General features: G+C 38.8%; 1 protein-coding gene across 1 annotated transcript in view; it reads right to left on the bottom strand.

The window, feature by feature from the left end:
• Positions 1–13066, bottom strand: part of PCDH17 (protocadherin 17) — an 84880-nt gene extending 71814 nt beyond the window's left edge. The window contains exon 1 of the mRNA XM_062020492.1: positions 10451–13066. Within this exon, the coding sequence (XP_061876476.1) occupies positions 10451–13066 (2616 nt within the window). The remainder of the gene's footprint in view (positions 1–10450) is intronic.
• Positions 13067–13280: the final 214 nt, after the last annotated feature.

Below are 13280 nucleotides of genomic sequence, written 5' to 3'. Positions count from 1 at the left end.
ATTTATATACAGACTTACATTGTCTGACATATAGTCTAGCAGTTTAAATAGTTCTAAGGTTTCGTGGGTGCCATTTTTTAAAGGCTTTCAAATTCATTATTTCCCAAGGACTCTAAATTCCACTATATTCTTGTTGTCATTTTATCCACTGAAATGATGAAGAGATCAGAAAAGAACATACTTGGTACTTTACAGCTGTGGCTGAATAATCTTGCTCACAATCATCAAAGCAGGATTGTTTTTATAATCTTCTAATCTGCATACCAAATTACACAAGTCTATGCTAAAAAGCAAAAATATCAGATATTCAGACACCAGGACCAGCTCAATAGAGTACTAGAGAATGTCATTGGAAGGAAGCTAAGTGAAATGAACAGCTTTTGCAGGTTTGTAGTGTTTTTTAAGCAAAGGGGAAAGCAATAGGAAGCAGTTCAGCTAACACAGACTCACATGCTTAGGCACATCAGCAACTTCACTCCTGGAAACTGTCTGTTTAATTCAATGGTTCTATTGACCTAAATTAAAATATTCACTAAATAAGTATTTTAAGGATCATACCTTGAAAGTCATAATACTAACACAATTACACACATATAAGCTAGTTTCCATGATCCTACTCTTTCTACATTTGCAGAAAAAAACCCAGTCTTTTCCTCAATACTGGTAGGAACAAAGGCTAAGTGCTGAATCTGAGGTGTGTTATCAAAACAATGCCCTTCAGAATTCTATAGAATTTAAATATTTTCATTAATTCTTAATGAAAAGTTGTTTACTTCACTTCAGCTCACCTTTTTTTAAACTGAGTTGTAGCTAAGCAATCTTAACCATAAAGTGGTTGCTTAGCAAAGAACAAGAGAGAAATACAGTAAGGAAAGAAACTGACTGACATGTTGGATGTTTGAATCATGGCATTTATTAAAAACAATAGAGTAATGCAAACAGAAGTTTAAAACAAATGTCTATTAATAGAAGAATAGATATAACTGTCTTTAGGAGCAAATTATGCGTGTAAAAGCTACAAACTGTGATTCACATGTCTGCTTTCTACAAAATTCCTTTATCTATTATTAAAAATATATTAAAATCCTTCAAATTTTGATGAAGTCATTATTTACCTTTTGTTTTTAATTCAATTGTCAAGTATACTTCCAGTGATTTTAAAAACAGTATATATCTACAAAGCAAGCAAGAGTTTATAGCTTTGAAGACTTGAAATTGATTTTTAATGCACTGGCTTTCAAACACTACAAAGGCTGCTCTCTGCTGATAAAGACAGTAAACAAGAAATTGTCCTTTAAATGTTCCCTTTAATGTTTTTCTTTAATTAAAAATCAATCAAAAAACACTGAAACATTAAAAAATTTAACATTAAGACACTAAAAATTGTTTAAGGTTTTTGACACACAACACATTCAAACTAGAATGAAAACTTATAACATTACTTTTGTTTATTTGTGTTAGTTTAGACTTTCTTTGCACTCTAAAGGGCACTGTAAACATTCTTCATCAAGAAATAAAACCACATAAAAGTAGTTTATCTCTGAACATGGCTATTTTTATTGAAAAGAAATGTTAAAAATATAATGAAATAAAGCTAGAGATTGTAAAAGTATTGAAGCAAACCACTTTTTTGACACCTTTGGATTATTTTAATATATTCCTTTTCTCTAATCAGACCAAAGTCTATTTATGTAGATTAGTTACATCTAGAGTCTCATTTATTCAACCTGTATTTATCCTTTGATCACAAAGCTTGTTAACTTAAATGGTCTTTTATTGTTATGATTCGTTTTCCCATAATTATGCAGTTTAACTGCCTGATTTTTTTTAATAAATATATGCAAACGCGCCAATCATATTCAGCAATGTTATGCTGGATGCTCAATGAACTGTAGGAGCCATTTCAATACAATAAAACTCGCTGGAAGTCTTCCAGGGCAAGGACTGAAAATACCAGTAATCATAATGTCACTAGAACTAGTAGAGGCAAATACAAGCGTGTCACACATTTATCAATAGATGGTCTGAAACGCTGCCTGAAACTAATTTTGCATGTCTATCACTGCAAGAACTTACAATGCATTGATCAGAGGTCCCACCCACACAGCTGAAATTAGGCATTTGTATCTTGTAACAAGACTTTTCCTTTCCCCTTTAAAGTCTTCTTTTGGCATGCCATGAGGACTGCAGCACACAACTACACAGTAGGGAACAGGAAGCAATTAGAAACTTTTCTATTACTGGTAAAGGTGTTTTATGAAACACGGGAACTTGGATTTGATGCATACATCACAAACTCCGTAGAAAGGTCTATGGCTAAAAAAACCATACTGTTCGTTTGAAGTATTTTATTTGCCCACTTTACTCATAGCATACTAAATTGTCATCTTGAAGGCAGAAGGAGATGTCTCCTCACTGCACATAAATGAGATTCAAATTGATCTTTATTGATCTGTCCCTCTGTACAAATAGTACTAATAATTGGCTGAAACTATGCAGTTACATCTTTATACATAGTGGGACTCCTCAGTTTTGAGGACATATCACCAAACAAAAAGTAAGGAGTTATCTTCCCATCTCAAGCAGGTGAGATGACTTGATCTTCTGATATCCTTTCTGTACAGGTAACACTACTAACTGCTGGAAGTGATTCAGTAGAAAAAAGAAACACTTTTCAAGTGACCTTAATAAACAGAAATTGTATCAGCATTCTCCAAAATTTAGCTAGAAAATATATGACTGCTCAAGGAGGTTATTTAAAGCACTACCTAATATCCTAATTAACCAGAACATTCTTGTAAATTTGATTGTTCTTGAAAGTAGTACTTAATACTGAGTATTTTATCTAAAATGCTTAATAAGTTATCAATTTTTTTCTGTCTCATAGGATTCAAAGTAATTAATCGAGAATCTTCTTCTGTATTAAAAAAAAAGTGTCTACAGCAGAGTGAAAAACAAATGCACCAAAAAGACAATGATAAAGACATTACTAGGGCTTAGAATTCACCTTGGCTAAGATTTGTGGCAGGCTGAACACGTCATTTCACCTCATTATATCAGCAAAAGCAAGAACTGGTTAATCTCCTTGTTACCCCCTTGAAAAACGTGACAAAATGAAACACTTAAGAAAATGTTCTGCAAAATTATTTGGCACTCTCTTTCTATCACCTGCTCCTTTTGCTTTTTTTATATTTAGGTAAAAGCCTGCAGTCCCTTGAGAGTTTCACTTATTTGCTATATTTTTGAACCCTTTAGCATTGATTTCACCACTTCTCCTCTTACAGCTGAAGTAGAAAGACAATTGAAAGTATAAAGCTCTCAGACTATGTCTTGTAAAAATTTGTCCCAACTGCTCTACTCTGACCTTTTGACATCAAAGGATTGCTTCTATACTTTCAAAGATAAAAACAGAGATGTGCTTCTGCTCCAGCCAACAAATCATTGTTTAAGTCCTTTCCACAGAAAATGCTTACCTGTTGGAAAATACTAATACTAGTGTCAAAGTGTCTTTTCTTTTTATGTGCAGGCACTCAGTCTTGAAGAGGTATCTCAAAACCTCTGCCATGCATCTTCTGTGTTTTCCACAGAAAGAAAACAACATGTTTCATATGGATAATGAGTGCTTTACATAGTGAAACCTCAAACTAATTGGAAAAGGCATTTTAACTTTTGTAGAAACAAAGAGAAATGTAGGATCTTTAAAAACATGTGTAAACAGTACCCAGTATGTTAATGTTTCCTGAGGAGGAACACAGTGAAAAGGAAGAAAAGAATTTTGGGAAAATAGAAAAAAAAATCCAACTTTTTTTTAAGAAATATTTAAAAACAAATTTCCAACTGTTTTATAGATAAATGTGGTGATTTGGGAAGATTTTTCTTTTTATAATTATATTTTTTGCCTCATTAGAGAAGCCAGGTTGTATCTAAAGCTATCACTTTATCAAAGACATATTTAAAAATATTTAATATTTAATATTAAATATTTAATATGTACCTAACAATAATTTCTATATAACAATATTTGCTGAACTGTAAGAATAATACTATATTACACATACTTTCAAAAACATATGAAAACATGTGAAAATACATATTCAGCAATATGAAGTCTTAGATTTCTTCTTTCAGCTTCACAGCTGATTATACTAGGTAAACAGTTGGACCTAATAATGTTAACAGTCTTTTCCAATCTAATTGATTTGATTATTCTGTTACAATTTATATCATAGCTACAAAATCTTCTAAATTTCAGTCTCCTTGTTTGTGAAGAAGCCATAAGAAAACATCACAGAAAACTGAAATCTAAAAATAAAGGGTGTGATCATATTAATCTTAGCTGTACTCTTTAAGGTACTTAGTCACAATTTACTCTTGAGCCACTGAAATCATCAATGAAGACAAAATTATACTATTGACTGAAATATGACTAAGGACATGACTTCAATGTATGTAAGGATAACAGAAACCTGACTAAATCTATTGCTGAAAGGTAACTCTTCAAGATCAGTCATCAAAATCACACAAGTAATTACAAAATTGTGTGGATTTTCCTTTTTAAGATTAGTTAGTGACAGTGAGCACCATGATGAGGAACATTCAGACAACTTATGGGGCTGTTGAGAGCTGTGATCTAGAAAATCCTGCATGACTTGCTTTGTGTTTTTTCTTTTAACTGCGCTATCTTCAACTCCTGTACTGTATAAACCAGCAAGTTCCGTGGAGACTTTATTATTCCTTATTTATTGGTTAACGAGATTTTCTGTTCTGGCAATTTAATTTTCTTTCTCACAATACCAATATTCTACTTCAAATTTGTCTTTTCTCTGTTATGTTTATAATCTGTATTACAGCATTTCATCTTCACAAGTTCTTTAGATTTCGTATGGGTCTATATATCAGGAATTATCCTTTTGAAATCATAGTGCTACAAATGATATGAGCAAGGAGCTCAAGATCAAGACCATAGCAGATATAACACAAAATAGGAGCCCAATTTTGCTTCTGCTGCTTGTTCCAGCAGCCAGGGTTGATGCCCTAGTGAGAAATATGTTGCCAGATCTGTTCCTAAAATACATGTACTTTGTATCACAATACTGTAGGGTATATTTTGACAAAAAAAATAAATACTAGTTCATTAAAACAATAGAAAAGATCCTCTTCTGAAATTCTTATGTGGTCAACCCTGGTATTGACTTCATTGAATAAGAAAAACTAAAGCTACAAAACCATGTAAAACAAAATCATGCTAACTGCATTTAAACATTGTAAACATTCATATGAGTTATTTTGGAAAACATCTAACCTTGTAAAACACTTTAAAAAACTACCACAATACATCTTAGGTAATTCAGAGGCTTCATCTGAGGACCATTTATTGTCCTTAGACACAGGTTTAGCATGTGCAGCTGCAAAACTCTGGAAAATACAGAGTACGAACTTACAAGCCTGGAAATGTGCAGAAGTGCCCCAGTATCCTCTTGGTGCAAAATGTTAACTTCTACGAGCTCTAGTAGAGTAAAAAAATGTTCCTCATTTGCAGCAGAAGATATAAAAATTAAAAATGTATACATCTGTTTTCAGATAGGAATTTGAATCACTGAGAATGAATGCAACTTCTGTGAGGAAAGCTGCTTCTCCTTATACTGCAGCAGCTGCAGACTTGTTTTTGCAATCCTGAAATTTCTGAGTTGAAGTTTCTCAAAGTATGGAACTGTATATCTAAAGACAGAGCAGCATTAATATAGTTTATATTTTTTATTTCCCCTGAAGACTCTGTGTTTTTAGGTACTACTAGACACCTGATGATGGGACTGTACTGGGACTTGACACATCATAAACATCAGGTGCCTGAAGTACTAAGAATAATCTGTACTTTATCTTAAAATGCTACAGGACTGTCAAGTACAGCAGCTACAGTGATTCCCAGCTTGAGAGTTTCTTGTAACACAGTCATTCTTTTTCATCTGTTGTTTAACAAAAGTTGTGACCCTTATTTTCTTTATTCACACCCATCTCGTTCCTGATATATTTACAAACCTCTTCAAATTTCACCACAAGTATGATAATAATCTCTTGGATGAGCAACACTACATGCAGATGTAGATAGTTTTCTACACTATTGTTATGTCACTTTGAGGAACCTATTTCCAGGACTTATTTGTTTAAAGAAGTTATTTGTTTCGTTTTATCCATCCTTTCTTTTATCTATTAGAATCCTCCACAAAGAAATTGCAACTTGTTCACACAGAAAAGGTAAACTGATCACCTCAGAACTCTTTGATGGGAGAGGTATAGACATATATATGTGTGTGTTTGTGCATGATATGTCTTTTCTAAAGTTTGCTCTTCAAAGAACAATTCTGTTTCTCTTAGTCAGGTGAGTAGGTCAGCTTGCCTTAAACACAAGAATGAGATGAACAGAATTTTCCCAGTAGTCTTTGAGGTCTAAAGTTAACAGAAATCTTCTTTAAGCCTTGCAGAGTTTCCATTTTCTCCTACTTTCCTCTTTTTTTTTTTTTCTCTAATAAAAATTGATGGCTTGGATGTTAAGTAATTCAAAGGTTGTATGGAATTTTGAATGTGGTAATGAGAATTGTATAGGACTGGCCTAAATCTGAATATTGTCAACAGACTTGTTTGAAAGCACTGCTTCTAAAGTACACTTAGAATATGAGTGCTGAAGTTAAAAGAAATGAAACATGCTAAAGTGTAGCTGTTCTAACTTCCTAGTGTGTTACTAAACACTGTTCTTCACACACATAACTACACGTGCACATTAAATCACAAATGGTTTATTTTCAGAGGCCCTTGCATTAATAGGAGCTGTGAGTACACAGCACCCTTGACTGTCCATCCAAAATATACTTACATCTACGTATGCATGATTAAATTATTTAATTCTCATGTTACTGAAGAAGTTCATTGACTCGTAACATATGCAACCATGGCACACAGCTGGATGCAACAATATAATGAGTAAACACACAAGTTATCAAATACTGCAACTAAAGTGTAACAGAAGTCACCTGAAGAGAGGTAAGTACCTCACTTTCACAGGTACCAGGCAGCATTTTATTCAGCTTCTGGTCATTTTGAGTCTGAAACCCATAGTCACTAAGTAACACTTTACTCCACAGGTATTCAGTGGTATAAACTGAGCTATCTACCAGTACAATAAAGTACTATTCATGAGAAATAAGGGAATCATAAAGCCCATTGACTGTACTAGCTCCTACTAGTAAGCAAAGCAATAAAAAATTGTTATGCACTTCTAATAAGAGTAAGAAAATTTGGATCTTACTAGGAAAGGAATTATTTATATGATTTTAAATATTTATAGACTCATTTGGATGTACTAAGTAATAATATAATATTTAACAGGTATTTATACATCCATAGAAATATATGTATGTACATATATATATATAAATAAAGTTTTAAAAACAGATTCCTGCTAGAGAATTCTACCATTAAACACTTATAGATTAAATTAGAGTGATGAAAAGCAGCTCCATTGTATGAATTACATAGAGGGAGATTATTGTGGTTCAGTAAAATATGTAGTAAAACTAAAGTGAGTATTCACTAGTGAACACTTACACAATTGTTTACTTTTGCCTTACAGAGGTAACAAAGAAAAATACTTTTCTGAACTGACTAATGAAAAGAGATGGTAACGCTGTTTGGATTCTGTTTCTTTTTTTTTTCTTTTTTTTTTTTTTCCCCCACTGACTATGACTTTGATCCTAACACTGCAACTCACTTTCCAAACAGAGCTTTCCTAGAGTGATTAAGGACATAGTAGATCCAGAGAGAGGGTTGATCCTTTACCTATATCTCCCTAAGTCTGCAGCTTGAATTTTATATGAGGCAGAAGCACAGGACCAGAAAAAAAGTCATGTTTACATTCTAAATACAAACTTTATATATCATTTACTCTAGGGCTATGGAGCTGGAGAATATAAAATATATTTCAGTAATAAAAAACTGTAGTGTAGAAGATTAGGTTTTCCCATTAGCTACTTTAATTTGGGCCACTACTAAACAAAGACCAACTACTGTGTTCCATACTGTGAAACATTTTATCAATACAATTATGAAACAGAGTATCAATAAGTATGCTTGAACAAGTTGTTTACTAGGGAAAAATGAATGTTTCCTGATCTACAAGCTGGACCATCTAAACATCCAAAACACTCTGTATAGATATTCAAGGAAAGTAAAACAAATATTAGATATACTAGTATGTGCTATGAGGAGTTAGGGTTAACATTTCCCACAGCTATCATAATGAAAACTCTTATAGAAAAGACAACACACCTTTTTAAGGGAGGAAATTCTTCTTTTAGCTTTATATAGATCTCAGGAAAAATAAAATAATGATTGATATTATACAGTGAATACTGTAAAAAAAAAAAAAGGAATCATATTTTCCATAGGGATTTTACACTACAATTGAACTTTTACTACTCAGTAGCATTAGTACATGAATTAATTGCTTTATATAGACAATACATGGTTGTAGGAAAGTTTAATTTTCTGTCTATTAGTAACTACTACACTTGTCAGTTGGAAAAAAAAATGTGTTGGTTCTTTTTAGACAACTCCATTTTACAGTAAAAAAAGCTGACATTACTTAAGCAAGTGTCATTGAAAGTTACTTGTTTTTTAAAGCAAGAATAATAAATCAAATTATCTCCGGTTGTGTCCTAACCCAAACTCTTTCTTGAAGTGTCACTTTTTGTTAAAATCAATTTCAGATTTTAAGTATTGCTCCACTCACCTAATTGATAGCAACACAAATTCATGATAAGCATAAAATGAAATTGTTTCTGTGACACAGCTCAATAGTGGGTTGAGGATTAGTTCACAGTGACCTTGTGACAGTCTTTTTTCTTTTTATCTTTCTCTATCTTTTTTGGTTTTTGTTTTTCTTTCCCCCTCAGTTCTAAATATTAAATTTACAGACCATTGGTTTTTGGAATTCTGGTTGCTTAACATGCCAATTACTGATGACCACTTCTATTCCGTTTAAAACACAATGCAGCTGGCAACTTGAAAATATGGTCAACAGGCCACAGGGTACGATAACTCCAAGGTATTATGAATTTTCTTTTGGTATACCAAACGTCTACAGTGCAACTTCTTTCCCACTTGCTGCACACACAAAATGAGTCTGTGTCACTTCTGATACATTCAGCTTATTCCCCTATGACTCAGAGCAGCATATTAGGAGAACCATGGGATAAAACAGATATGACATTTCAAATATATTTAATAGTCATTATCCAGAGCCTGCTTTCAATACAAATGTTAAAAATCACTTTGGAACATACCTGCAGTATTTGAACATTACGCTACATTAATCTTGAAGTAATACTTTAAATTAAATCAACTGGAGCCAAATTCTGCCCTCACCTTCACTCTGAGAGGTTGCTGATCTGGAATAAATCTTCTAAGTTTGGACTTTAAACTACCTGCTAAAAATTAAGTCATTTTTTAATTAGCATCCTATATCCAATGGTCCAAATTCTGCCATTTCTCACATTCATTAAAGTCGATAGAGGACAGTGTGGATATAACTGGCAGCAGAATGCAGCCCAGCTGTAATTTCTAAATGAGCTTTAGTAGAAGATATAGCACATAAGTCTTTCTTTATAAAGCAATCATCAATATTGACTCAGGCTACTGGAAATCTGACTAGTTGTTTTTCTGTTTTATGACAGGATGTGAGTTTTGTTAACATTTGGGGGTAGAAGGGAATCATCACATACATTTACTTTCTATTTGACTAAGCAGAATTTTCAGCACTGAAGGTTTGCTTTATAATGGGGAGAGGAGGAGGCAATGGGGCTCAAATGATACTGTTCTGCATAAAAAAAAATAAAATAAATTTTTATAGAAATATATACTAAGGAAGGAAACTAAAAAAATTTAAAACACATATCTTGGAAAGATAGCTTATATTTACATACAGGGCTATAATACGCTGTTGCAATAGATGTCCTCAGTGTGTAGAGTTTCTCCCATATCCTGTTAGTCACTCTAGATGATAAGACTGCTTCAGAAACACCCTCTCCCTTTTCTACCCCAAACCAAAGTGAAGTGAAACCTATGGAAGCACCCACCTCTGTCTGACAATCTTCTGGGAAAATACCCCAGCATACCCCAAATGTACTAAACGCCTGCTTGCACTCTCACACGCACCCTGTGCACTGTTGTGACTCTGTTTCAGTGGGTATTTACTTCTGAATCACATGGGAAGCAACAGTGTGATAGCAGAACCAGAGCCATCAGATGTGGTCTGGTTCGACTTTCATTTAGTCCACCTCTCTTTGGTGACTTGAGCTGGTCCCTTCAGTGGTGCCCTACAGCAGATTTCACTGCAGACAAAAGGTAAAGTTAAACCAGCGTCTAAAGTGAGATCCAGGGTATTCTAAAAGTCTCCTACCTGAATTATGGACATCCGGCTCGGGGGAGCCTCGCTGGCGTTAGTCCCTTGCCCTGTGAAGCTGGTGTGGCAGCCCACATGTCCCTGGGGTACAGTCAGGTTGTTGGAGGCGGGCTTCAGGTACATCACCTCAGACCTGGGAGAGCTGAGGGGCAGGCGGGTCTGGTAGTCAAAGTACATGGGTGAGGTGGCCAGGGATGGGCTGCTCACCACGTTCATGACATTGAGGGGGCCCCGGCTGTCCTCGCCCTCACTGGGCACCAGCATAATGTCATTCTTGCTGATCTTCTTCTTCTTGCCCTTGCCCCCTCCACTGCTACTGCCTCCTCCTCCCCCGCCACTGCCTCCCCCTCCTCCCAGCTGAGGGTGGCTATACTCGGCAATGCGGCAATTATAGGTGCGGATCTCCTTGTTCTCTCGCTTGCACTTCACGGCAATAGTGATCATGGCAGCCAGCAAGATGATAGAGACAGTGCTCAGCGTCACGATCAGGGGCAGTGACAAGTCCCAGTGTGGTCGCCGATGCTGCTCACCATTCACCTGTGGCTCGCCAGCCTCAGGTAGGGGCCCCGCCAAGGCCCTGACAATGAGCTTGGCCACTGCAGAGAGGCTGGGCTTGCCATGGTCACTGACTTTAACCACCAGTTCAGCCACAGGGCTGAGCTCTTCCCAGTAGGGATGCAAGGTGCGTATCTCACCGCTAGTGGGGTCCATCTCAAAGAGGTGCTCCTCATTGCCTTCCACAATCTCATATGTGAGGCGTCCGCTCTCCCCAAAGTCACTGTCCAGGGCACGGACTGTGCCCACGGGATAGCCCACCCCAGCATTGCGTGGCACCTGTAGCTCAGCGGTGTCATTGATGAGGGCAGGCAGGACAATGAGGGGTGCGTTGTCATTGACATCGAGCACAGTGACGCGTACCGTGGCGTTGCTTTCGCGGTGGGGTGAACCAGAGTCTTTGGCCAACACGCGAAACTCAAAGTGCTTTGTCTGCTCATAGTTGAAGCTCCTCAAAGCATAGATAGCACCATTGGTGGGGTTGACAGAGACATAGGTGTAGATGGAGACATCACCCACATGTCCAGGTAGAATGGAGTAAGAGACTGTCCCATTTTGACCTAGATCGGGGTCCTGAGCCAGGACAGAGCCCAGGTACTCCCCAGGGATGTTGTTCTCAGGCACCTGTAACACATAGAGGTTCTTGCTGAAACGGGGTGGGTTGTCATTCTCATCAAGGATCCGGACAGAAAATGACTTGGTGGAGTTGAGTGGGGGGTTGCCCCCATCACGTGCCACGATGGTCACGTTGTACTCATCCTGTGCCTCACGGTCCAGGGGCCGGTCAGTAACCACAGTGTAGAAGTTATCATAGTTCTCCTCCAGGGTGAAAGGGATGGCTCCGGGCCCGCCGCCACCGCCCAGCACCCTGCACTGCAGCTGTCCATTCTTGCCCGAGTCACGGTCAGTGACCCTCACCAAGGCAATGACAGTGCCTGGTGGGGCAGCCTCACTCAGTGCTCCCTGACGAACAGAGACAAAGCCAATTGTGGGTGCATTGTCATTGCGGTCAATGAGGCGGACAGTGACCTTACAGTGAGCGGGGATGGGATTGGGTCCCAGGTCTCGAGCTTGGACATCGATCTCAATGAGGCCACTCTCCTCATAGTCCAGGTTGCCCTTGACCCGAATGAGGCCACTCTGTGGGTCGATACTAAACAAGTCGCGGACCCGCTCTGGTGCATAGCCACTGAAGGAGTAGAGCACCTCTCCGTTGGTACCCTCATCAGCATCGGTGGCATTAAGGTCGATGACGGCAGTGCCTAGCGGTGCGTTCTCTGGTAGCTCTACCACATAGGAAGCCGCCTCAAAGATGGGGCTGTTGTCATTGGAGTCAATGAGGCGGACGTTGATCTGCACCGTGCCCGAGCGTGGTGGGTCGCCGCCGTCCAGTGCTGTCAGTACCAGGGTGTGGTGGCTCTGCTCCTCACGATCTAAGGGCTTCTGGATGACCAGCTCTGGAAACTTTGTGCCATCACCACGGGACTTCACATCAAGGGAGAAGAGGCCGTAGTCATCACGGGTGAGCAGATAGGTGCGCAGTCCGTTGTCCCCAGCATCTGGATCATGGGCGCTAGTGAGGGGGAAGCGAGTGCCTGGCGCAGCATTTTCTGAAATGTCCATGTCCACTTGGTCAGAGGGAAACGCCGGCGCATTGTCGTTTAGGTCCTGGATCTCCACTTTGATCATGCAGATCTCCTGGTCGTTGGCGAACACCTCGAGGGACAGCTGGCACTTGGCGCTACGCCGGCACAGCGCCTCGCGGTCGATGCGCTGCTTGGTGTAGAGCAGCCCGCTCTCCCCGTCTACGTCCAGCAGGTGCGGGGCCGAGTTCTCCAGCACTCGGAAGGTGGACTTGGAGCCGCGGCCGCCGCCGGGGCCACCGCGTTCGGGGGGCAGCGCCGCGCCGCCCGCCGCGCCCGCCGCCAGCCGCGCATCACGCCCGATGTTGCCGATGACCGTGCCCGCTCCCTGCTCCTCCGGCACCGAATAGTTCAGATTCTTCAGCGACAGGGCGGGAGCCCACCAGAGGAAGAAGCAACAAATGGAAAGGTACATCCCCGAGCAGGGAGGGGGGGGGAGGTGGCAGCAGCTGCAGCGGCGACCAGGGTTGCCCCCCGTTTTCTCTGCCTCTTGTGTGGGTTTGTTCTTCTTCCTCCTCCGCCGCCTCTTTCTTTTTTTTTCTTTTCCCCTACTCTCTCCTCACTCCTATATTTCAAGTTCCTGAACCTGTTGCTCTATAACATCTGCAGAGACACAGGATGAGAGGCAG

The sequence above is a fragment of the Colius striatus genome, chromosome 1 (assembly GCF_028858725.1).
Source record: "Colius striatus isolate bColStr4 chromosome 1, bColStr4.1.hap1, whole genome shotgun sequence".
Taxonomy (NCBI): domain Eukaryota; kingdom Metazoa; phylum Chordata; class Aves; order Coliiformes; family Coliidae; genus Colius; species Colius striatus.
The sequence above is the reverse complement of the archived record's forward strand: the minus strand, read 5'-3'. Positions and strand labels throughout refer to the sequence as shown.